General features: G+C 35.3%; 1 protein-coding gene and 1 pseudogene across 6 annotated transcripts in view; both read left to right on the top strand.

The window, feature by feature from the left end:
* RALGAPA1 (Ral GTPase activating protein catalytic subunit alpha 1) overlaps positions 1 to 25,212 on the top strand; it is a 331,780-nt gene that overhangs the window by 133,567 nt on the left and 173,001 nt on the right. For all 6 annotated transcript variants that reach the window (XM_074213382.1, XM_074213380.1, XM_074213383.1 and 3 more), the window contains 3 exons: positions 6,297 to 6,513; positions 12,923 to 13,099; positions 24,631 to 24,783. In XM_074213382.1, coding sequence (XP_074069483.1) covers positions 6,297 to 6,513; positions 12,923 to 13,099; positions 24,631 to 24,783 — 547 coding nt within the window. The remainder of the gene's footprint in view (positions 1 to 6,296; positions 6,514 to 12,922; positions 13,100 to 24,630; positions 24,784 to 25,212) is intronic.
* Positions 19,604 to 24,624, top strand: LOC141506540 (torsin-1A pseudogene; annotated as a pseudogene).

Below are 25,212 nucleotides of genomic sequence, written 5' to 3'. Positions count from 1 at the left end.
GAAGGGCAAGAGACAAACAACAGGGTCAAGGAAAGGCGATACAATAAACAGTTTATAGCTCAGGAGCAAGCAGCTTTCCACAATTAACAAGATTTTAGCATAATTAAAGCTATATTCATAATTCTCTACATCACTCTCATAAGTTATAATATTTACTTCAAATTCCCAATAAGAAGAATCCCACTTAGGCTAGAGAGGGAATATTTAAAAACATAGAATTTCTTTCTCCTTATCCAAGATATCTCTTATCTTGTGATTTGTTGACCCAAGTAAAGGAATTTATTGGTACTATTACAAAGCTGACCAGGTAGTATTAACACAGGCCAAGTCAACATTCAGATGGAGAAGAACAGGTCTTGACATGGCAGATTGACATTTTTACACACAGAGTCAACATTCAGATTTATAATTCTCAGCTAGACTGAGAAATTTTTTGATTGAAAATTTAGAATAAGAGTTGATCATAATTGTGTATATTATTCTCCTGGTTTTGCTCACTAAACTCAGTATCAGTTTATCAGCAAGTTACTATAATAGTTTGAGCATGATTTTTTAAGGACTTGCACCAAGAATGATTGTAGTGTTAGAGGAGAAAAGAGAGTATAGGAAGGAAATATTATGAAGGTAGAAAGCAGAGGACTTGATATCTGATTGGTTATGGCAGGGTGAGAGAGAGAGAACAAAGAGTCAAAGATGGAAGGAGGTGGTATTCCTGACTGTAAAATTTAAGTTAGAATAAAAGCATTTCTATATGCAAATTAAGATCCTAATCAGTTTAGTTAAAATAAATTTGTAGTGGGTCTGCTTGGCATAGTTTTATGACTTTACCCAACAGAATTGACCATTTTTAATCAGAAATGGAAGGTTTAAGGATTAAACTTAGGGAATTGTGTATATTTGTAATGGTCAGCCTTTGGGTTGTGACTGAAAGGAGGAAAGGAAATTTAGAAATAGGGGTAAAGGACTAGGAGAAGACAGGGTTAAGAGCTAGAGGTTGTAGTGAAGATGAAGAAGAGAATTAGAGGTCTCCTTCAAGGCAACAGCAGCTTTTGTGACTCCTCAGTACTCCAGCAACCATGGTGAAAGGACAATTGGCATTGATCTTGGTCTCATTTATTCCTGTTTTTCAACATGAGAAAGTAGAGATCATTTCTAAGACTTAGAGTAAGTAACAAAGCTTCTCCAAACTATGTCATCTTCCCTGACTCAAAATTGTTGATTGGTTATGCTGAATTCAAAGAGGCAAGTTGCAATGAAATTCACCAATACAGTTTTGGATACCAAATGTCTGATTAGTCACCAAATTGATGATGAAGTGATACAATTCAACTGAAACTTTGGCCTTTCAGTGGTGGTCAGGGATTCAGACAAAGGTCCAGGGAGGAGTTCAAAAAGGAAGCCAAAAGTTTTTATCCAGAGGAAACTGACAACCTCATGGTCAATAGTTTTATTTATTGATTTCAAGTACAAGTACAAAAGAACAAGTGAAAACAGAGGCTGTTCTCTGCTTCTACATCACACGTGAATATAAAAATCACATCATCTCTTCTGGTACCAAGGTCAGTGGTTATTGAGGTTGACTTTCTATAAGAAAATACTGACTTCTGGGGCAGTTGTTTGGTACAGTGGAACTTGGCTCTGGAGTCAGGAGAATCTGAGTTCAAATCCGACCTCAGACACTTAAGAATTGCCTAGCTATATGACCTTGGGCAAGTCACTTAACCCCATTGCCTTGCAAAAAAACCCCAACAACAAAAAGAAAATATTGACTTCCATATATCTTTGTGCTCATTTCAGAAACTGAATGTGGACTTTTTTTCCTATACTTTGGAAAATGGCCATAAAGGAATGCCAGGCTAGATAAGTGATGGAAACATGAAATCATCTGAATGGGGATACTTGTTACCTCCAAGATCCAGAAACTATTGCAAGACTTCTTCATTGTTAGGGAGTTTAATGAATACATGAATTCTGAAGATGATGATATTTATGGTTCAGTTATTCAGGAATCCAGCTTGTTTGGCTATGAATATGAGAATGTTTAGGAGTGGAATGAAGATATAATCCAGGGATGGAGGAGATTGATGAATTGAGAAGCAAGAGTTTTAGGAGCTATAGATCTTTTTACTGAAGTCCCTGAGTCTTAAGACAAGGATTGGGGGCAGAGAAAGACTGTTAGGTACAGACAAACTTCTTGAAAAAGGATAAGAAATAACTTAAAATATGATCAGTTGCTGTGACAAGGATCTAGACTGCATGATGTTATGAATTTCAATTTCTACTCTTTCACTCTCTTAAATTTCTGGAGTATGTAGCTTCTGACTTCAACATTCAACTGAAGCTTTTTCTCTTGAGTCTTTGATATCTTAATTACCAAATTTAGTGCCTTAATGGAGTTGAATTTTCTAATTGTGTTCTTATCTCTGGGTTTTTGAAGTGCTGCTTGCTCTTGCTTCTCTTCTTTACTCTCTGTCCTTCTTAGACTTTTTTACTGGGTCATCATTTATATCATGTCCACTAATTGGATATAACCCAATTAGTGAGACCTCAATCACTCTATCTTAGTGACCTACTACAATGTAAATGTTTTAAATTTCTTTCTCAACATATCACTAGGACTTTCCCACAGAAAAGTACTGGGTTATTGGGGATCATTTGAGTCCCTCTGGGAAGTAAAACGTGCAACTGTCCTTAATTTCTCTTCCTTATACTGCTCTCCTTTTTTATGCTTTGTTTATCTTCTTTAGATAGTGTTACAGAGCTTGTTGAGGGTATCAGTCTTTTTTTTTTAAGGTTTTTGGCAAGGCAATGGGGTTAAGTGGCTTGCCCAAGGCCACACACCTAAGTTATTATTAAGTGTCTGAGGCCAGACTTGAACTCAGGTACTCCTTACTCCAGGGCCAGTGCTCTATCCATCTACCGCCCTGAGGATATCAATCTTGATGAGACTTTTTCAGTATGTAGAGTTGCTCTATAGAGAATATTTTTCTTTCTGTCCATCTTTATATATACACATATGAATATGTATGTATGTACATCACATATCTGAAACACAGTTATCTTTTTCTCCAAACTTTCAAATTCAAGAATATCACCAGGGACAGCTGGGTGGGGCAGTGAATAGAGTACCATCCCTGGAGTCAGGAGGATCTGAGTTCAAATTTGACCTAAGATACTTAATAATTGCCTAACTATGTGACCTTGGGCAGGTCACTTAACCCCATTGCCTTAAATAAATAAAAAAATAAAAGAATGTCACCATCCATCTAACTTTCCATATTCACAGATTCATTGTCATCCTCAACTCCTCACTCTTACTGCACATAGTTAAAAAATCTTATTCTATACATCTCTACGTCTGAATGTCTTTTTTCTACTCACTGCTCAGTTCTTTTTGATCATCTCTTGCCTGTACTGTTGCAATAATCTTCAAATTGTTCAGACTGCTTCAAACTTCCCTTCTCTCATCCTTCTCACAGTAGACAAAGAAATTTTCCTAAAAAGTAGGAATATGTTGCTTTATCTCTTCTCTAGTAAAATAAAAATCTAGTTGCTTCCTGTTACCTCTAGAATCAAATGTAAATTTTTCTATTTGATGTTTTAAGTTTTGTAACTTCTGACCCCTTTTGACATTTACCAGCTCATTTTACAATCCCTCCACACATTCTATGATTTCTCTATGTTGCCCTAATTTAGGTTTCTCTTATATGATAGTGTGTCATTTATAGAAATTGTTTTTACACATAGACACTGTAATATCAAAATGGAAAAAAATTAGCTAAAAATCTTGAACGTTTCTACATTAATAAAAATATTACAGTTCATTGTGTTATATCAAGTGAACTCTACTAAAAGTTCCGATTAATTATTAGATGTCTCATCTCCCATGTACTAGCTGTCTCCCATACCTGAAAAACACTCTCACTTTACACAGAAGTGCCTAGCACATTGTAGATCATCAATAATTGCTTACTTGATTCATTGATGGTCTAGGAGTAACAGTGGGGACAAAATCAAAGAGTTTGTCTTTTTCATTTTGGCCCAGTATGTTGAGGATACTAACAAGAATCACCTTATATTGGAGAGTAGCTGAAGCCTTTTCTTTTCTCTTTACTCTCTGTCCTGGTGATCGTATCTAATCCCACAAGTTCAATTATTAATGTCTGCAAAAAAGCCTTCAAAATCTCTGTCTTTGCCACCATCTATCTGTCTGTTGGACACCTGTACCTGGGCTAAAGAATGTGTTATCTTACCTCTGCTCTTTCCTATAGACTTCCCTGTTTCTGTTGAAGATACAACCATGCTCTAGTCACTATTTGTAATCATGGAGTTATTCTTGACTCTCCATATTTAATTAGCAATGAAAACCAGTTGATTCTGTTCTAAATATCTCCCATATTTATGGATGAATTAGAGTGCTTAACTTGGAGTCAGACTCAATTCAAAATTGACTTCTCAAGCTTTAAAGATGTGATATCCTATACTAGTCACTTAATTGTTAGTTTTCAGGTTTCTCATTTGTTTTATGAGAAAGTTGGAGTATAGTTGACCTAAAAGTTGATCTTTTACTTCCGTCTCTATGATCCTCTGATCCTAACTTACTCTCTTTGTTGCTCACAGCCACCTCCTTAGCACTCTGTCTCACTGGAATTAACCCTATAGTTTCTTAATTCTGCTCCTTCTTTCTTCATATTCTGATCTGCCCACCTTATAGCTGCCAAAATAATCATACTAAAGAAGAGTTTATTATGGAACCTCTCAGTACTCAGGCAATTTCAGGGGCACCCTATTGCTTCCAGGATAAAAATACAAAATTGTCAGCCACAGGAGAAGTTGATTATAAATTGCAAAACAGTTGCTGATCTGCAATGGCAAAAAATTTATATATTTAAAATTTTAAATCTATTTAAATTTATATATTTAAAAACTAATTATTTTTTAATTACCAGCTAGAAAGACATTCATAAACATGAACATTTTCAAATGTAAGGAACAAAAAAAAAGAATAGTATATGAAACCATGAATCTCTTAATGCTTTGTTTTGTTTTTAAATTTTACATGATACTGTACATATTTTCCTGATTGTTCATTTTGCCTTCTGAACTTCTTTTGGTTTGATGGAGGGAATTTCATCATTGAATGGTTCCCTAAGCCAGTGAATTTATAGGTCCAGTTTTCTTAAAAAATGAAAAGAATGAAAGCTAATCAATACCTGTTGATTTTTTTAATAATGCAAATTAAATAGATTATACAACTTTTGAAAATGTTCATATTCCTATTTGATTTTAGTGGCTCAAAAAAGAATGTAGAATGATACGATAATCTAATTCTTTTTCTTAGTTTATTTCACTGCTTCTGAATTGATCAGTCATTTTAGAATTTTTTTATAATTTTGGCCTCAAACTTAATTTTTTCCCCCTCAATTTTGCCTTTCCCTCAGAGTTTTTTACTTCTCCCAATTCTTTTTCCTTGTCCTTTGGGTTCATATGTTCTCCTGACACAAATAATTTTCAATAAGAAGGGAATAATTTATTTTATTTTTATTCCCTTCTCTTGAACTCAACTACCAGGGGCTGGTAGTTGACTCAGATAATGATAGAGTGCCAGGCCTGAAACCAAGAATTCTTATCTTCCTAAGTTCAGATCTGGTCTCAGACACTTAAATAGCTGTGTGATCACTTAACCCTGTTTGTCTCAGTTTCCTTATCTTTAAAATGATCTGGAGAAGATGGCCAACTACTCCAGTATTTTTGACAAGAATACCCCAAATGGAATCATTTAAAGTAAGACATAACTGAAAAACAATTTTACTATAGAATAATGATAATAATAATAATAATAATAATAATAATAATAATAATAATAGTAAATTATAGGATAACATTTTTTGATTATGGAAAAATTATGATCTTATATCCTATTAAAATATCATATTATAAATGATCCTGATTTCTTGAAAGGTTTACCAGCAAGACAAAAGCCCTGGATAGTCCTACCCAAATGGAAAGTCATTGTATTATAGACTGACTGTCTGCTGTCCAAGGTTCACAACTAGTTACCCGTTGAGAAGCTTATCACTAGAGGGTTGTTTATCAGATGATGAAACCTTTTGACTGTGAAATTCATGAAGATACCTAATAAATTGGATGGATTCAAATCTAGGTGTATTGAAGAAGAATATTCACACATTTAAATCAGGGATCATTTTGAAATATCCTAGAAAAATTGTCAATTAACTGATGTGAATGAAAAATATTTTTCAGATGGAACAAACATGATGTTCTTTCATTTCCAGAATATGACAAGAAGAGGGAGCAGTCCAGGCAGCCTTGAAGTCCCAAAAGACCTCCCTGATATACTAAACAAGCAGAATCAAATGCGTCCTATAGATGACCCAGGTGTGCCCTCCGAGTGGACCTCTCCTGCCAGTGCAGGCAGCAGTGACCTTATCAGCTCAGATAGCCATTCTGATTCTTTCAGCGCTTTCCAGTATGATGGCCGGAAATTTGACAGCAAGTATCTGTTTATTTGCTTAGCGTTATAATTCTCTGTTAATTTTTCCTGTTTTCCCACTGTTAATTTCCTAGAGTGGGGGTGTAATTATACCAAAGTATTATATGAGGTATCTCAAAAGTGTTCTTTTTTTTAAGCGATTAGCACTGGGAATGAAGCAGATGGAAATATGTAAGAATAGAAAGTTATGATCTGTGTGAGAATTTTATCTAACATTTACTTATTTATTTATTTGTGTACTTATTTTTTATTTAAGGTATTGGAGTTAAGTGACTTGCCCAAGGTCACACAGCTAGGTAATTAGTAAGTTTTTGAGCCCGGATTTGAACTCAGGTACTCCTGACTCCAGGGCCAGTACTCTATCCACTGTGCCATCTAGCTACCCCATCGTGTGAGAATTTTAAAAACTTTTGCAACACCAGAAGTACTTCTGTTTGAATGACAGATTTCCTAAATGAAATTATGTTTCAGTTTGTTAAAACCAATTATCTATAAATTTTATGTAGAATTTGGCTCATTACCAAGGAACATTTTAAGTAAGTATTAGAGTCACTTAGCAGAGTAAATAGAGTTCTGAATTTAGAGTGAGAAAGCCCTTGGAATCAGGGATATCCTGGCAGGCTGAGGAGGTATAGGGGTTTTTTTCAGTTATAACATGTTAAGACCTTGTGTCTCAGGAAGATTATTTTGGAAACTATGCAAAGTGAGTTAATATTTTCCTTTCAATTACTTCATGGCCCAAAGTAAAATAGCACAAGGTAGGGAATATGGTATATTGTGATATTCTTGTCAGAATTCAGGATCACTAAAACAAGTGCTGTAGTAGAAGCACAAATTGGGAAGTGATCATGTAGAAAACTTGGGCAGTTAGTTTTTGTTATTACATCAGAACCAAAAACTATTCTGTCATTCTGCACTAACACATTTGACATATATAGCATATAAAACAAAATGAAAGTATTGAGATACAAGTTTTCATGTGTGACAAAAAACACTCCTTAATATGAATTTCCAAGAATTTTACTCTTTTGGATATATTTCTACTTCTTTTGTCCAGATTATCTTGGGTCTTTGCCAAGGCTTCTGGGATTTGAGCATAACTTTTCTTAATATGTGTCAGAGTTTGGTAGACATCAAGGATGCCAAGGTCATCCACTATTCAAGTTTTCTTGATTCTGGGATTACTTTGGAAGAGAGGGTGAGGCTGATGACTTTGTGCAACTCTGCTTCACATATATCCAATTTTTGCTCAAATCAAAAGACATCTTCCTGTACCATTTTACCATTTTTAACATATCTCAGACTCCTGTCCAGGAAGTAACAAAGCAGATGTGGATGCACACAGGTGGCCCTAACCACAGGGTAATCTCCCTGGAAGCAGCAGTAGAATTCAGTAACCTTTGGGTGTTTAAGCAGCCTATTAAGGATTGCACTACTCACTTCCTAGTGTGAGCCTAGTGTGAGGAAGGGGTTAGAAAAGGTGTCCTCAAAATTGTCTGCTTTCCCAATCTTGACCTGATAATTTCTACAGGACAGGGATCCCATCCTGTTATCAAAACACCAAGAAATGTACAAAATCTTCGTCAAAGATGATTCCATCTTTATCAGAACATCAACATGCACATACATAGGTAGCACATGATCCAATAGATCTGAAAGACAAATGGCTCTTGTTGTGAGAGAACTCAGCAGGTCTCAAATACAAATAGCATCCCTGAGTGAAACAAGACTGGCAACTGAAGGTCAGCTTACTGAAGTTAGAGCTGAATACATGTTTTTTTTTGGAGTGAAGGATAGCCCCATGAAACTGAAGTAGATTTTACAATAAAAATTAATCTAGTCACAGGTTTGTATGCCTACAAACAGTGAATGATTGATTCATGATAATGCAATTGCCACTTGGAGGAATATGCCACACCATCATCATCAGTGCCTATGCCCCCACTGTGATGAACCCTGAAGAGGTCAAAGAAAAATATTATGAAGACCTTGGGAGAATTCTCATCATAAATATACCAAAGGAGAAGCTTATAATTGTGGGTGACTTTAATGTTAGAATAGGCTCAGACTCCAGACATGGACCTTGGAAGGAATGGAGCTCAAAACGACAGTGGCCATTTACTATTGAAAACTTGTGCATCTCATGACTTTCCCATCACCTCCACTGTCTTTATAACCTAAATGCAATAATGCTTCTTGGATGCAACATTAGAATCTAATTGATTATATGATTGTAAGGAGAGGAAACAGGACATGAATGAGAGTGATGAATGTAATGTGTGCCATAGAGTGCTGAACTGATCACAGACTTATCCTCTCCAACTAAATAATCACATTCAACCTCTGTGGTAGCTCAAAAAGAAAATCACAGACAGAAGAATCACCATCACATTCAACCTCTGTGGTAGCTCAAAAAGAAAATCACAGACAGAAGAATCACCCTTCTCTGAATGGTAACAGTTTGTTGCTAACTTGGAGGAAAAGTTGACCCAGCACACAGTTGGCAACAAGGGAGAAGAAAAGAAGTCAGCAACTTACAGAGATTTTGTGTTCAGCACTACATTTTCTCATCTGGGTCAAAACACTTAATTGGTTTGATGAAAATGATGGAGAAATGCAGAAACTGCTAAATGAAAAATGAGTACTCCACATGACTTACTACCAGCAGAATAATGCTGCCATTTCTAAGAAGGCATCATTTAATGCCATTAAAAGTAAATTACAAATGAAACTTAGAAAAATGCAAGATTCTTGACTCAGTAAGAGGGTAGATGAAATTCAGTTTTATGCAGATAGTAACAATCCAAAGTGCTTTTTTTGATGCCTGAAGGCTATTTATGGACCAACGTTCTATGGTACATCTCAACTATTCAGTGGTGTCACATTAATTAGTGATAGGGACATGATCCTAGAGAGATCAACTGAACTTCTGATTCTCAAGTAATTTCTTAAGAGATCATCAATCAATGTGGAAGCCATTTAAATTCCTACTGAAGAAGAGGTTTTGAATGCCATTAGTTTCCTTTCATGATGCTTTGTTACATGAAAGCATTGTCCATGCAATCAATTGATCCTCTTCAGTTGGGATTTACAGGGGTTCATAGAAAAGCTGACTGAAAGTTTCCTGGTTATATGGCATGAGGAGTTTATTCCCCACAAGTTCAAGGTTGTCCACTATATAAAGATAAAGGGATAAGTTGCTTTGTGCAGATCGCAGGATTGATTTTCTTTTAGTCATTGATGGCAACATTCTTGTCAGAGTCTTGCCTAATAGGCTGATCCTTCACCTGGAAGATGGTCACCTCCCTGAGAACCAGGGTGGTTTCAGAAAGGATCAAGGAGTAGTGCCTATGGTGTTAGCTGCCTGACAACTCTGTGAAAAATGCCAAGAAAACAGGTCTATATACAACCTCTGTAGACCTCTGGCCTTTGCTATTATTGGATTTGTGAAGGCTTATGGACAATTATGTCAAAATTTGGAATCCTGGTGAATGAAACATTCTAGTGAAATGAAACTAGACTCATCTGCCACACTCGTAGTAAATTCTTCAACTTGAAAAGGCTACAAGCCAAGGTCAAAATAGGAAAAACTATTTGTGTATGATTTTCTGTTTGTAGATGATTGTACACTCAGTGTAGTCTCTGAAGATGAGAAACACCAAAGTATGGATAAAATAATAAAGTAAAGTTAACAATCAAGAAAACACAGGTGTTCCATCAGCCAGCACCACATTATCTATATGTGGAATCAGTAGTCACAGTAAACACAAGTTTTGAATATTGTGGATAAGTTTACTTACCTTAGTAGAACTGCCCAGGGAGGTACACACTGATAATGAGGTTGAAACTCAAATTGCCAGTTACTACAGTATTTGGGAGGCTCCAAAAAAAAGTGTGGGAGAGATAAAGGTATTAGTCTGAATATCAAACTGAGGTCTACAGAGCCATTGTTCTTAATTCATTGTTTTATGCCTGTGAAACCTGGACAGTCTAACAGCACCATACCAGGAAACTGAATGGATTCCATTTAAATTGTCTTAGGAAGATTTTGAAGGTCACCTGACAAGATAAGAAAGGGATACTGAGATCCTTTCTCAAACTAAACTGCCTAACATTCAAACTTCGATATTATAGAGAGCTCTACTTTGATTGATTGGCCTTGTTTTTAAAAACAACGTAATGTATGTTGTTTTTCTGTTTGGCATTCGAAAACCATGGCCATAATGTGAATGAAATAAACACTAATAGTGGAACATTGCATAATTATAATTGACCAGTCTTGACTCCTAAGAAAAAATGGAAATTCCTTCCTTTCCATGGAAAAGTAGAGACTGTTAAGAAAAAAATGAAGGTGAGGAATTAGAAAAAGCACAAAATGTGAGAAATAATGCAAAAAAGACTACGTGCTTGCCAAAAAGACTATTTCTTGGTGAACTCATACAGGGTAAGTTATATGAGGACAGTTTCAGAGTTTCTCTTTAAGAAACTTTGGACTTGATTGTGCAACATGAGAGACACTGGCACAGGCCCAGCATATCATATGTTTATCAGAGAGGGTGCTGTATGAGCAAGGCAGAATAACTCAAAGGAAATGTAGGATGTACAAGTTTAAAGAATTCACTCGAGGTGTTCACATGAAGTATTTGTGCCCCACCTGTGGAAGAATATTCTGAGTTTGTTTTGTTCTGAGCAGCCACAGTCTGACACACTACAGCTTGACTCTTAAGATAATGATGTCATAGGACAAGAACTAATGTATAATTTTCTTTAGACCTGTGTATTAATAAATTCTATGCTTAAACTTCTTTTGACAATCACAGTTCTGTATTTTGTGTGAATTATGCCACCTGTAGATTTATCCTTAATAGTTTACTGCATCCACTTTATTTGAAATTTCCATGCTTCTTAACTCTGTACTTGTATCCCTATTCCTATATCAAATGATTTTTATTCAGGAAAAAGCACAAACATATTTCTGAAACTTCTGCAATTTCTATCAGAATTAAGTTTACTCTAAATCAGTATATACATTTTGTAGAATGGGATGTTTACTTCACTATATCTCATCCTTCTTGTGACTGTTTAGAATTTTAAAATATTTTGTTAAATTTTATATGTCATAATTTGTTCAATCATTATTCAGACAGTGAAGACACTTATTTCTTTACTTTGTTTTTTGGGGGGCTATGATAAAAAATGTTATAAATATTTTTTGTGTGTGTTTGTGTGTGTGTGTGTGTGTGTGTGTGTGTGTGTTGTATGTGTGTGTGTGTGTTGTGTGTGTGGGTATTTGCTCTCTTTTTTTTAAAAGTATTTGACTCCTTTGGAGTATATGCCTAGCAATGGAATCTCTGAATCAAAGATTAGCAACAATTGAGTGACTTGTATCCCACAATTAAACCCCCCCAGAGTTGTATCATATCTCAGTTATTACCCCAACATTATATTGATGTGACTCTCTTCCCACAGCCTTTCCTACATTACTTTTCTTGCTTTTTTGTCTTACCTTTCAATTTTTAATAGTAAAATTAAAGTAATAAAGTAAAATTGCATTTCTTTTACGATTATTGATTTAGAGCAGTTTTTCATGTCATTGTTGATAGATTATTTTACAGATGAGGACAAAAAGCAATTCTTTTGAAAATCTTTGATATCCTTTCAACACTTTGTAAAATTTCGCAACAACTCTAATAATTGTGTGGTTATTATTCATTTGTTCAGTCATGTCTTTCTCTAAGTGACATCATATGGGTTTTTTTTTTGACAAAGTCTTACGATTGGTTTGCCATTTCTTATTCTAGTGGATTGCCTACATATAAAAGTTAAGACTTCTCCCCAGAATCTCATAGCTAGTGAGTTTCTAAGGGCAGATATGGATTCAAATCTTCCCGATTCCAGGCCCAGTGCCCTATCCATTGAATCATTTTAGTTGTATTAGTTCCCTCTTAACAAAGATTTGATAAAAGATTTTTTCCCCCTGGTTGACCATTTTCCTACTTATACAGCACTGATTTTGTTTATAGAGAAGTTATTTAATTTTACATAGTAAAAGTTGTAACTTTTCTATTATGATCTCTGATATCTTTTTTCAAAAAATTAGGATTTATCCCCCTAATCATAGTAATAAAAGTTATTTCTTTCTCTTCTAATGTTTTTTATATTTATATTTTATATTTGCAATTTAAATTGATTAGTGTGCTTTTCAGTTTTTCTTCAGTTATGGTCAAGTACAGGGGAGTCTTCTCAAGGACTTCTCTGAACAGGTTAATTGAACAAAGCAGGTTTATTGAATGCTGGGCTACTCTATCTGATCATTTCTAAATTTTATCTAATATCTTCCACTGTTCTGTTCTACAAACTTTTGTTTTATAGTTTATTAATTTACATTTGAATCTTTTCTATTTATAGATTTTGGCTTTGGAGTTGAAGCTGGGACACTGTCTTCTACTGAAGTTGATGCAAGTTTAGGACATCTACAAAGTGCAGAAGAATTAGATGTGGCAAGTTTGACAACATTGCACATAGATTCTGAAACAAGCAGTCTTAATCAACAGCTGTTTTCTGCTGAAGTTGCAACTATTACTGGTAATTATATTTATATAGTACTTTAAGATTAGAGATGCATTCTACTTTCATTTGACATGTAAATACTTGCATAAATTATCTCTTTCTTTTAAGAAAGATTTAATTTATTTTGAGTTTTACAATTTTTCCCCCATTCTTGCTTCCCACCCCCCACAGAAGGCATTCTCTTAGTCTTTACATTGGTTTCATGTTCTACATTGATCTCAGTTGAATGTGATAACAGAGAAATATCATATCCTTAAGGAAGAAAAATGTGTGAGATAGTAAAATTACATAAGATATTGGGTTTTTTTTTCTAATTTGGAGGTAATAGTCTTTGGTCTTTGTTTAAAGTCTATAATTCTTTCTCTGGATACAGATGGTTTTTTCCCATTGAAGATAGCCCCAAATTGTCCCTGGTTGTTGTTTCACTGAAGGGATGAGCAAGTCCATCAGGGTTGATCATCACCCCCCATGTTGCTGTTAGGGTGTACAATGTTTTTCTGGTTCTGCTTATCTCACTCAGCATCAGTTCATGCAAAACTTTCCAGGCTTCCCTAAATTCCCATCCCTCCTAGTTTCTAATAGAACAAGAGTATTCCATGACATACATATACCACAGTCAATTAAGCCATTCCCCAATTGAAGGACATTTACTAAATTTCCAATTCTTTGCCACCACAAACAGGGCTGCTATGAATATTTTTGGACAAGTGATGTTTTTACCCTTTTACATCATTTCTTCAGGGTATAGATCCAGTAGTAGTATTGCTGGATCAAAGGGTATACACATTTTTGTTGCCCATTTGGCATAATTCCAAAATGCTCTCTAGAAAGGTTGGATGAATTCACAGCTCCACCAACAAATATTAGTGTCCCAGATTTTCCACATCCCTTCCAACATTGATTGATCATTGTCCTTTCTGGTCATATTGGGCAGTCTGAGAGGTGTGATGTGGTATCTCAGAGATGCTTTATAAATTATCGCTTTTAATAAAATCACTTGTGAATTGTTAATTAATTATTTTTCAAATGTGTATGTACACAAATAATTACTGTCCATACTGGTATGTCTATAAGCTTCATTGTCATTCTGTTTTAAAATTCAAATGCCAGAATTGGAATGAACCTCAAAAGACCAATGTAACTTTCTAGAGTGCTCCATTTTACCTATATGCAATTTTAATTGATGATCTGTTGACATCAAACTCAATGTTTCCTGTCCATAATTTTTACCATTACTAAGTTTTGTCTCTGTTCTCCACCACATCTGTCCTCCTCACAATCCCCTTCTAAGTGATTATTCTCAAGTACTTGATGGCAGCTATCATATTTCCTTCCACTCACATATCTTCTTTTAAGCTAAACTTTTCCATATCTTTCAGCTTTTCTTTTCTGGTATACTCTAGGCTTTCTACTGTGCTGTTTTCCTTCTTTTGGTTGTTCACCATCTTATCAATGGCCTTTGTAATATGTGTTACTTAGACCACATTTTGTGAAATAATTGGATTTGGAGATTTTATCTTTGTTCTTTCTCTTGTTGTTCAATTATTTCCTGCTCTACCCTTCCTCCCCCATCCTCCCATCACATGCAAAAACAAGTCTCTCTCTTCTTCTCACCCCATTCCCACTCATTGAGAAAGTAAGTTATTTGTTATAGGTTAAAAATGTAGTCATGAAAACATTACCACAATAGTTATATTGTAAAAGGAAATATAATACCCCCCCAATAGAAAAGAGAAACCTCAAGAAAAATAAAGTAGAAAAAAAAGTATGCTTCAAAGTGTATTCTGACACCATCTGTTCTGTCTTTGGGATGGATAGTATTCTTTATCATAAATCCTTCAAAGTTCTCTGGAGTCACAGCACTGCTAAGAAATGATAGGTCATTCACAGCTGATCATCCTGTAATATTGCTATTAGTACATTGTTAATAATACATTTCCCATTGCATTTGCTCATGTCAGTTTTTTCATCAGTTCCCATAGCAGATGAGCATTTCATCTCAAACACATGCCACAATTTGTTCAGCTGTTCCCCAATCAATGGGCATCTCCTCAATCTCCAGCTCTCACCACTAGAAAAGAGCATAAATATCCCAATACACATAAGTCCTTTTCTTCTCAATTTCATCTCTTCTAGAATATAGACCTAGCGATGCACTGCTTTGGCCATGATTTTATAGCCCTTTGAACATAATCCAAATTGCTCTACAGAATTGTTGAATCATTTCACAACCCCTGTAGTATATCAACATCTCAATTTCCTTACATGCCAACATCCCTGTTAGTCATTTTTTCCTTTTGCCCTATTAGCCAATCCAGTAGGTATGATAGTAACTGAGAATTGTTCCAACCTGTACTTTTCCTATCAATAATTAGGACAGTATAAAAAATAATTTAAATTGATTGCTTTGATAGCCTCATTTGAAAAACTGTTTATATCTCTTCATCATTTAACAGTTGGAAAATGACTTATTTTTTATAAATTTGACTCAGTTCTCTATATTTGAGAAATGTGTTCAGTCTTTTAAGTCATGTTTGCTTTTTGTGATCCCATTTGGGGTTTTCTTGTTTTAGATCTAGAGTACTTTGCCATTTCCTTCCCCAGTTCAATTCACAAACGAGGAACTCTGACAGTAGGGTTAAGTGACTTGCTTAGGGTCACATAACTAGTACGTGTATATTGATTGATCAACTGATTGATTGATTGAGCAATCAGTAGACACTTAATTTAAATTCAGAAAGATAAATTTTTCTGTCTTCAAGCCTGGCATTTTATCCATTTCACCACCATTTGTTATTATTCAGATTTTACAAACCATATGACTAATAATTATTATAGTTTTTTCTATATATTAAGAAATTTGGGGAGAATTTCAAGTTTCTGTCATTAAAGATACATGCAGTAGTATATAATAAGGGCATTAAAATAGGTATGCCTGGCTATTCTATGACTTTTTTTAAACCTTCAAAAGATTATGAGTGAATGAAAAAGCATTTTTTAAGCTCCCCCCCAACTTGCAAGTTTATTTTTTAAATTGCTATTTTATTTTTTTTCCCTAATTAACATGTTTTGTTTTTTTTTTTGCAAGGCAAATGGGGTTAAGTGGCTTGCCCAAAGCCACACAGCTAGGTAATTATTAAGTGTCTGAGACCGGATTTGAACCTGGGTACTCCTGACTTCAAGGCCAGTGCTTTATCTACTACGCCACCTAGCCACCCCCCTAATTACATGTTTTGAAAATTTTTCAACATTCATCCACTTGGGGTTTGATTTGACTTGGCTCAGAGTGGATCAGGGCGTAAAGCTGGTCTGGGTTACCCTGGGCCTTGTTGCTGCTGGCACCACCCTTGGTGCATATGGTGGAGCCCATCAGCCTAGGACTGACCCTGCCTGGTTTGCTCATGAAATCTATAGTCTACCCATGCCTCCTACTGCTTTTTCAATGAGTACTTTGTCCAAAAGCAGAGTCCTAGTCATGAGGGGAGTAGATACTATTTTTGTCTCCATTTAACAGATAATAGAAACTGAGGGATTTGCTCAGGATTGCATAGATTTTAATTATCTGACCCAGAATTTGAATTCTGTGTTTCCTGACTCCCAAGTCCTGAACTTTCTGCATGGAGCTACCCAGAAGCTAAAGTAACAGGCACCATGTGGGGTCCTGGGATGAAACCCACAAAACTTACTGATTCCTGCCCTCCAGGTGTTTCCTTTCTAACTGGAGTGGTGACAAGCAAAGGTAGTAAATGGAATGATAGCATTGTTGGCTATAGAAGGCACAACATCATTGGTCTTCAGCCCAGAGCATCTCTGTCTCATAGGGTCCCCTCTCTTCCTTCAAGCATTGTAGGGGGACAGAGCCAAGATAGCAGAGTGGAGGCAGGTATTCCCACAAACTCTCCCCCAGACCACTTCAAAAACCTTTACATAATGGCTGTAACCAAATTCTAGAGTGTCAGAACCCACAAAAAGACAGAGTGGAAACAATTTCCCAGTCCAAGACAACTTGGATGATCCATGGGAAAGGTCTTTTACATGGCACCAGTGGATCCTGGGCTGCAGTGCAAGAAACCAACTTCAGCCATCTAGGAACAACCTGCAGGGCTCCTAAGTCACTGGGGATGCGTAGTTCCGTGGAAGCAGTGACGGTTTCCAGAACTCTCAGCCCAGAGATTGCCAAGGACAACTTGAAAACTCAGTGGGAAAACAAAAGTTTTCTCTCACAGACTGAGAGGAGAGCCTACTCCAGTGCAGGCCTCAGCATAGACTTGGCCCCCAGGGACCTGAGAGCTATCTGACTGGGCAGCTGCTTCCAGAGTGCTCAGCCCATGGTCAGTAAGGGGATCAGAATACATATACTACTATCTTTGCTTAAGGCAGGATTCTGTGGCTTTGCATTACTCAGCAGTCTGGATCCTAGTCTCAGGAAAAGGAACATTATTGCCAGCTCCAGGGCAGAGGGGAGGCTTTGTGGTCATCCACAGATCAGAGCAGAGGCAGGAGAGCAGTCAGAGCGTCTCATAAGAACTTGAAGGAATTGAGGTCCCAGGGTGGGGGAGTATCCCTAAAGACTGCTGCACAAACCCATAAAAGCTTGGAATATTGCATCCTCCACCCTGGAAGCAGAGCCTCACCTTAAGAAAGAGTTAAAATCAAGTGATGGTGTTAGGAAATGAGCAAACAACAGAAAAAAAAAATTTGACCCAAGGCAATTACTTTGGCTCTATGAAACATCAAAATGCACACTTACTAGAAATCAAAGCTTCTTCATCCAAAGAAAAATATGAATTGGTCTCAGGCTATAGAAGAGCTCAAAAGGGATTTTGAAAATCAAGTGAGGGATGTAGAGAAAAATTAGGAAGAAAAATGAGAGCGCTGCAGGAAAATCATGAAAGCCAAGTCAATGGCTTGGTCAAGGAGGCACAAAAATACTGTAAAAAATAATTTCTTAAAAAGTAGTTTAGGTCAAATGGAAAAAAGCAGTCCAAAAGGTTGATGAGAAGAATGCCTTAAAAAGCTGAATTGGCTGGATGGAAATGGAGATATAAAAGTTCTCTAAAGAAATTAATTCCTTCAAATGTAGAATGGAGCTCATGTAAATGGATGATTTTGTGAGAAATCAAGAAACAATAAAACAAAACCAAAAAGAATAAAAAGCTAAAAGAAAATGTGAACTATCTCATTGGAAAAAAAAAAACTGACCTAGAAAACAGATCCAGGAGAGATAATTTGAAAGTTATAACCAGAAAAAGAGCCTAGACTTCATTTTGCAAGAAATAATCCAGGAAAATTACCCTGATATCCTAGAAGCAGAGGGTAAAGTAGAAATTGAGAAAATCTACCAAGGAGATCGCAGAATAAAAACTCCCAGAAATATTACAACCAAATTCCAGAACTCTGCAGGTCAAGGAGAAATATTACAAGCAGCCAGAAAGAAACAGTCCAAATATCATAGAACTTGAATTATAACCAAGGATCATCTATTCTAGGAACAGCCTGCAAGGGCTCCTAGGTCCCTGGGGGTGCCTGGCTCCATGGAAGCTGTGGTTAAGACCTCTTAGCCCAGAGATTGTCAAGAACAACTTGAAGCTCAGTGGGAAAACTGCTGCGCCAGGATTAGAGGGGAGAGGGGAAAAGAGGGGGAAAAAATTCAATGAAATAAGGGACTTTCAGTTTTTACTGTTGAAATGATCAGAGCTGAACAAAACATTTGATCTTCAAGTACAGGACTCAGGTGAAACATAGAGAGGGTGGACGAGAAGAGCAAATTATGAGGGATTTAATGTTGAACTGTCAGTATTCCTGCATGGGAAGTTGATACTGTTAACTCATATGAACCTTCTCATTTATTGTTCAGTTAGGAGGAGCATTTATAGACAAGGCACAGGAGGGAGCTGAATATGAAGGTATAAAATAATTATAAAAATGGAGTAAATGGGCAGGAAAGGAATGTACGAGGAGAAACAAAGGAGAGTTAGACTGGGCTAAGATATTTCATGTAAAAAAGTCAAGAAAAATCTTTTGCAATGGAGTAGAAGGGGAGAAAGTGAGGGAGCAATGAGCCTTCTTCACTCTCATTGGAAATGGCTCAGAGAAGAAACAACATACAAACTCAGTAGGGAATAGTAATCTGTTTTACCCCATAGGATAGGAAAGAGGCAAGATGATGGGTTGAGTGTATTCAGAAACAACACATTTTTGAGGAGGGACAGGGTGAAAGGAGAGAGAGAGAACAAAATAAATGGGAGTTGGGGAAGAATAGAATGGAGGGAAATACAGCTAGCAATAGCAGCTATTAGAAAAAGTATTGAAGCACTTTCTGTGATGGAATTATGATAAAGAATGCAATTATCCCAAAGACAGAGTTGATAGTATCTGAATACAGCCTGAAGCACACTTTTTTTTCCTCTATTTTTCTTGAGGTATTTTTTTCTTTGGTTGTTACATTTCCTTTTACAATATGATTATTGTAGTAATGGGGAGAAAAATTTTTAAAAATATAAAATTATTTTTAAAAAAACATTGCAGAAGGACCTGGACAGCAAATCCTTTGACCAACACCTTGCACAGAAAATAATATTAAATGCTGCATCTGGGTTTCTAAATTACCCTCTCCCTGCATAGATGAACTGGCACAAAGAAAAATTTTGTTGGCAGAATCATAGTTGAGTGTATTTATGAGAGTGAACTTAGCAGAGAGTGAACTTAGCAGTGAGTATGTATACCTATTTGTGACTACATTGTATTTTCCATATGCTAGAAACCTCACACAATATAAGAACCAGTTACAGTTTCGGATCCAGGGGAATGTGAATTGCCTGTGCAAGGTCCATCTTCAATTTTGATGAAATGGATAAGATGTATGTAGGGCTTATAGATGCTATTAAGTCTATATTAGAAAGCCATCATCCTCTTTCTTAGAAGTGCAGGAACAAAAAGAATAATAGATGTGTTTTTAGATTTCTGGAGGAGTAAAAGGCACAGAGAGGAAATCAAGTTGAAAGACATGGAGTAAACATTATGTCTGTCTTCAATAACAAGAATAGTGACTGGGGGCTGGGGCAGAGCCAAGATGGCGGAATGAAGAACAGCCTCTCTTGGGAGCAGAATTGTCATTTTTATCATATTAGCTTAACCATGGGCATTGACATTTTTCCAGTTGTTTGGATCTGACTGTGTGAAAAGTATTTTGTAATTGTGTTCATATAGTTTCTGAGTTTTTCTTGAGAGCTAGATTCCTAAGTATTTTACGTTGTCTATAGTTACTTTCCCTTTCTATCTCTTGCTTTTGAGCTTTGTTATTCGTATATAGAAATGCCCATGATTTTTGTGGGTTTATTTTATATCCTTCTAATCTGCTGAAGTTGTTCATTGTTTCAAGTAGTCTTTTAGTTTATTTTCTAGTGTTCTCTTAGTAAACCATCATATTATCTGCAAAAAGTGAAAGTTTTGCTTCCTCACTGCCTATTCTATTTCCTTCATTTTCTTTTTCTTCTGTTATTGCCAGAGCTAACGTTTCTAATTGTATATTAAATAGTAGTGGTGATAATGGACATCTTTGTTTCATCCCAGTCTTATTGGAACTGCTTCAAGTTTATTCCCATTACATATAACATTTGTTGATTGCTTTAGATAGATACTGCTTTATTATATTATTTTAAGAAAAACTTCATTTATTCCTATACTCTCTAGTATTTTATAAGAATCGATGTATTTTGTCAAAGACTTTTTCAGCATCTATTGAGATAATATGATTTTGTTGGTTTTATTGATTTTTTTGATATTGATATTGATAAGTTCGATTATGTAGAGTATTTTGCCTACTTGCTATAAATCCTACCTGATCATGATTGTATTATCCTAATAATAACTTGTAATCTCTTTGCTAAAATTTTATTTAAGATTTTTACATCAGTGTTCATTAGGAAGATTGGTCTATAATTTTTTTTTCTTTTATAACTCTTTCCAGTTCTGGTATCAGCACCATAATGGTATCATAAAATATTTGACAGAATTCCTTCCTCGCCTATTTTTTAAAAAGTTTATGTAGAATTGGAATTAATTGATCCTTAAATGTTTGGTAGAATTTATTTGTAAATCCATCTGGATCCAGAGACTTTTTCTCTGGGAGTTTATTGAAGGTTTCTTAGGTTATTTTAAGTATTTTATTTTCTCTTTTGTTAATCTGGGTAGTTTATATTTTTCCCATTTCCCTCAGATTATTTGTTGGTACACAATTGGACAAAATAACCCTGAATTATCTTTTTAATTTCCTCATTGGTGGTGAGTTCAGCCTTTTCTTCCCTTTTTTTTTTTTTTTTTTTTTTTTTTTTTTTTTTTTTAGGTTTTTGCAAGGCAAATGGGGTTAACTGGCTTGCCCAAGGCCACACAGCTAGGTAATTATCAAGTGTCTGAGACTGGACTTGGACCCAGGTACTCCTGACTCCAAGGCCAGTGCTCTATCCACTACGCCACCCAGCCGCCCCATGCCTTTTCATTTTTGATACTGGTAATTTGGTTTTCTTTTTTTAAAATCAGATTAACTAAAAGTTTGTCTATTTTGTTTTTTTTTCATTAAATTAACTCTTAGTTTAATTTATTAGATCAATGGTTTTCTTCCTTTTCAGCTTTATTAATTTGTCCTTTCATTTTTAGAATTTCTCTTTTGGTATTTAATTGGGGATAAAAGTCTTTGTTCTTTTTATAGTTTTTTAGTTACATCCCCAAGGAGAATAAAAAAATTGAAAGCAGGAAAACCACTGATCTAAATAAATAAAACTAAGTTGATTTTATGAGTAAACCAATAAAATAGATAAACTGGCTAATCTGATTTAAAAAAAGAAAGAATTACCACCAAATTACCAGTATCAAAAATATTCATTTACTTTTATGGGAAAGATTATTCAGAGAATTTTCTTGAGATGAAATTTATTTTATTCTCATAAGCATGTCTAAATTATAAATCTCTGTGCCAGATAAACATTCGTAATATAATTTTTGATTAAATTAATTCTATAAAAAATATGGTTTGCAAAGTCTTTTGCATACATACCTCTCTTTTTGTGGGAAATAGGTACTGTTATTATATGTCTTTTATGGTTGAGGAAACTGAGACTACAGGTTAAATGATTTGCCCAGGGTTACATAGCTAGTCATTGTTTGAGGCTGGATTTGAGCTCACATCTTTCTAACCCCAGGACCAGTGCTCTCTCTACTACACTACCTAGCTGATCTATATAGACCAGAGTTTTAAATTAAAAATCTCTTTCAGTGCAGCAAAAGTAATTATTTTAGTTGAACATTTTTGAGTATTGTTGTCAGCCATTTTTCTCTTCTTTATGGAAGCTCAATGCAGTTCAACAAGCATTCATCAAGTTCCTATGTACAAAGCACAGATATAGGCAGTGAGTGTACAAAAATAAAAAAGAAAGCAACCCTTGCCCTCCAAGAGCATTAATCCAGATTGAAGGAGGAAGAAATCATTAATTAAAAAAATCAGAAAAACTTCTATCCATCTCAATCCTCTTCTTGGAATTTGTGTCAGTCTCATTATCTCTCATTCCCTTTTTCCCTCTGGCAGCCCCTTAATGTTAGCAAACTCCCCTTCAGCTTAGATCTCTCCATTTCCTACTCTTTCCAATTTCTTATAGTAAGGGAAGCTTAACAGTGCCAGTGCTCTTCATGTACCCCTTTTCTCATGTCCTCCTAAACTAAAGAGGGGGAATTAGATCTACTCACTTCTCAGTGCTAATTTAAGACCATTTCTTTGCCACCATCACTAAGTAGCCTCTTTTGAGGTTCAATTCATTTTCTGTTCCAGATTCTTGTTGATGTCATCAGCTGTGTGGGTCATTCTCTGTCCTTTCTCAGGGAGTTATTTTCTTCTCTTCCCTAATGACCCTGCAACCTCTACTGTTTTTCAGCTACTTCGCTGTACATAGTGACCTCTTCAAGAATATCTGACTTCCTAGTTTATCAATCTTTTCAACAATCATGACCCACATTTTCCTTCCATCTTGGCAACTAATAGGAACAGTCATAATTTAATCCCATCATGGCTCATAATTGTGCTACCTTCATGATACTGAATACTGAAATTCCTTTCTGTGATGGTAACTTCCTATTCCTCCATTTCTCTCTGCCCCACTTCTTAAGCTTCTTCTATATCCTTATTTAACTTTCCCTTGATTCCATCCTATTGTCCCCATCCATTGCCTTTACTCTTACCTCCTTTCTCTTCACATTCCTGATCATGTGGTAGACCATTTTGTATGTTTTCTGCACCCTACACTTGGATTTCCCCAACTCTTTGTAATATTGTTAAGCATATCTTGCCAGAATTTAATCCTGAATTCTCTCTTAACAGATTTTCATTATCAAGAAAAAATACATATAATATCTACAATAGTGCAATTGAAAACAATGCAACTGAACTAAGCTTAATTATAATGAACAGTCTTGATTCTTGAAGAAGGAAGAAAACAATCCTTGCACTAAGCACTTTCACAAGTGTCATCTCATTTGATTCTCATAACAACCCTGCTATTAATATCCCAATTTCATAGCTGAAGAAACTGTGACAGACAGAGGTTAGGTGACTTGCTCAGGAACATACATCTAATAAGTTTCTGAGATCAAATTTGAACTCAGGTCTTTCTGATTCTGGGCTCAGTACTTTGTATACTGCCCCACTTAATTTGGAGGAGACATGAAAGCTGTCTTCATGATTGAAAGAATTCTTACATTGGAAGAGAGATTAGAAGTTTTCTCCTTAACCTTAGTGGGAAGGACCAGGAACAGAACCCAGGTTTTATATCCACCCTAACCTCATTCTCATTCGTATGGAAGATATAATTTGATCCCACCTAATTTTAAAAATAATATATTTAGTAGAGCTTCTTTTATCTAGTTATTATTTGCTCATTAAGTCAGATAATTTGCATGATGTCCTTGTGTAATCCCCAATTCAAAACTACCTTCTAGGGTTGCCTCTGCCATACATCTTTAATATCCCTTTATGAGAGTATAATCTTATTGAAAGCAGAGATTGTCTTACTTTGATTATGTATTTCCTATGTTTAACATAGTACCCAAATTATTATAGGCACTTTAAAAAATTAATATTTTATTTTCCCTTTATTATATGTTAAAAACAATTTTAAGCATGTTTTCTTCAAATTTTGAATTCCAAATTCTTCCACCTTCCCTTCCTTTCCCCCATTGAGGAGGCAAGAAATTTGAAAAAGGTTGTATATATGTGGTTATACAAAACACATTTCCAGGTAAGTCATGCTGTGAAAGAAAATACAGGTAAAAAAATATGAAAAATGAAGAAAATAATGTATATTTCAGTCTGTTTTCAGACTCCTCCAGTTCTTTCTTTGGAAAGTCCTATTATCTTAAGTCCTTCCAAATTTTCTTAGATCATTTTTCTGATAATAGCTAAGTTATAAGTTATATTAGGGTCTTAATAAAGACTTGTTTTTTTTTCAACTAGGGATTTAATGTATGCTTTTTAAAGTGACTTCATGAAATTTTATTTACAGGTTCAGAAAGTATATCCCCAATCCATTCTGCTCTGGGATCCAGATCACAGACACCATCTCCTGCTAATCTGAGTGCAGATAATATTGAACAAAAAGACCTGCATTTGGATGAGAAGCTTCAGCAGTCTGTTTTGCAAACCCCAGATGATTTAGGCAATTATTTGGAAATTAAACATTTTCCATTTTTTCCCTTTGCATTAGAATTAGAGAGTGTTAGTAATATAATGTATATATTTTTATGGTTATTGCAATAGTCTTGAAATCTTTAAGAAAGTTAAACTTGACCTTAATATTTTCCTTGCTCTTTAAAAGCAGTATTTATTTTAAATTGTGACTTAAAAAATTTCCTACTAATTTCCATTCCATACCTTTGATTTATTACATTCTTCATACACATAAAATTTTCCTTCTTTGTTGTTTACTGATACAAGTAACAAATAATACAGTAGAGATCCTTACCAGTACTTTGTGGTCAATCAGAAATTTTTGATAGCTATCCTTTAGTAATCAAACTTTAGCAGAAAGTTGGTTTATTCCTCTTCGGTTGATTTCAATTCTTTTGGTTATCAAATTTGTATTTTT

The sequence above is a fragment of the Macrotis lagotis genome, chromosome 1 (genome assembly GCF_037893015.1).
Source record: "Macrotis lagotis isolate mMagLag1 chromosome 1, bilby.v1.9.chrom.fasta, whole genome shotgun sequence".
NCBI lineage: Eukaryota > Metazoa > Chordata > Mammalia > Peramelemorphia > Peramelidae > Macrotis > Macrotis lagotis.
Note: the sequence above shows the minus strand (reverse complement) of the source record. Positions and strands in the feature narration are given on the sequence as shown.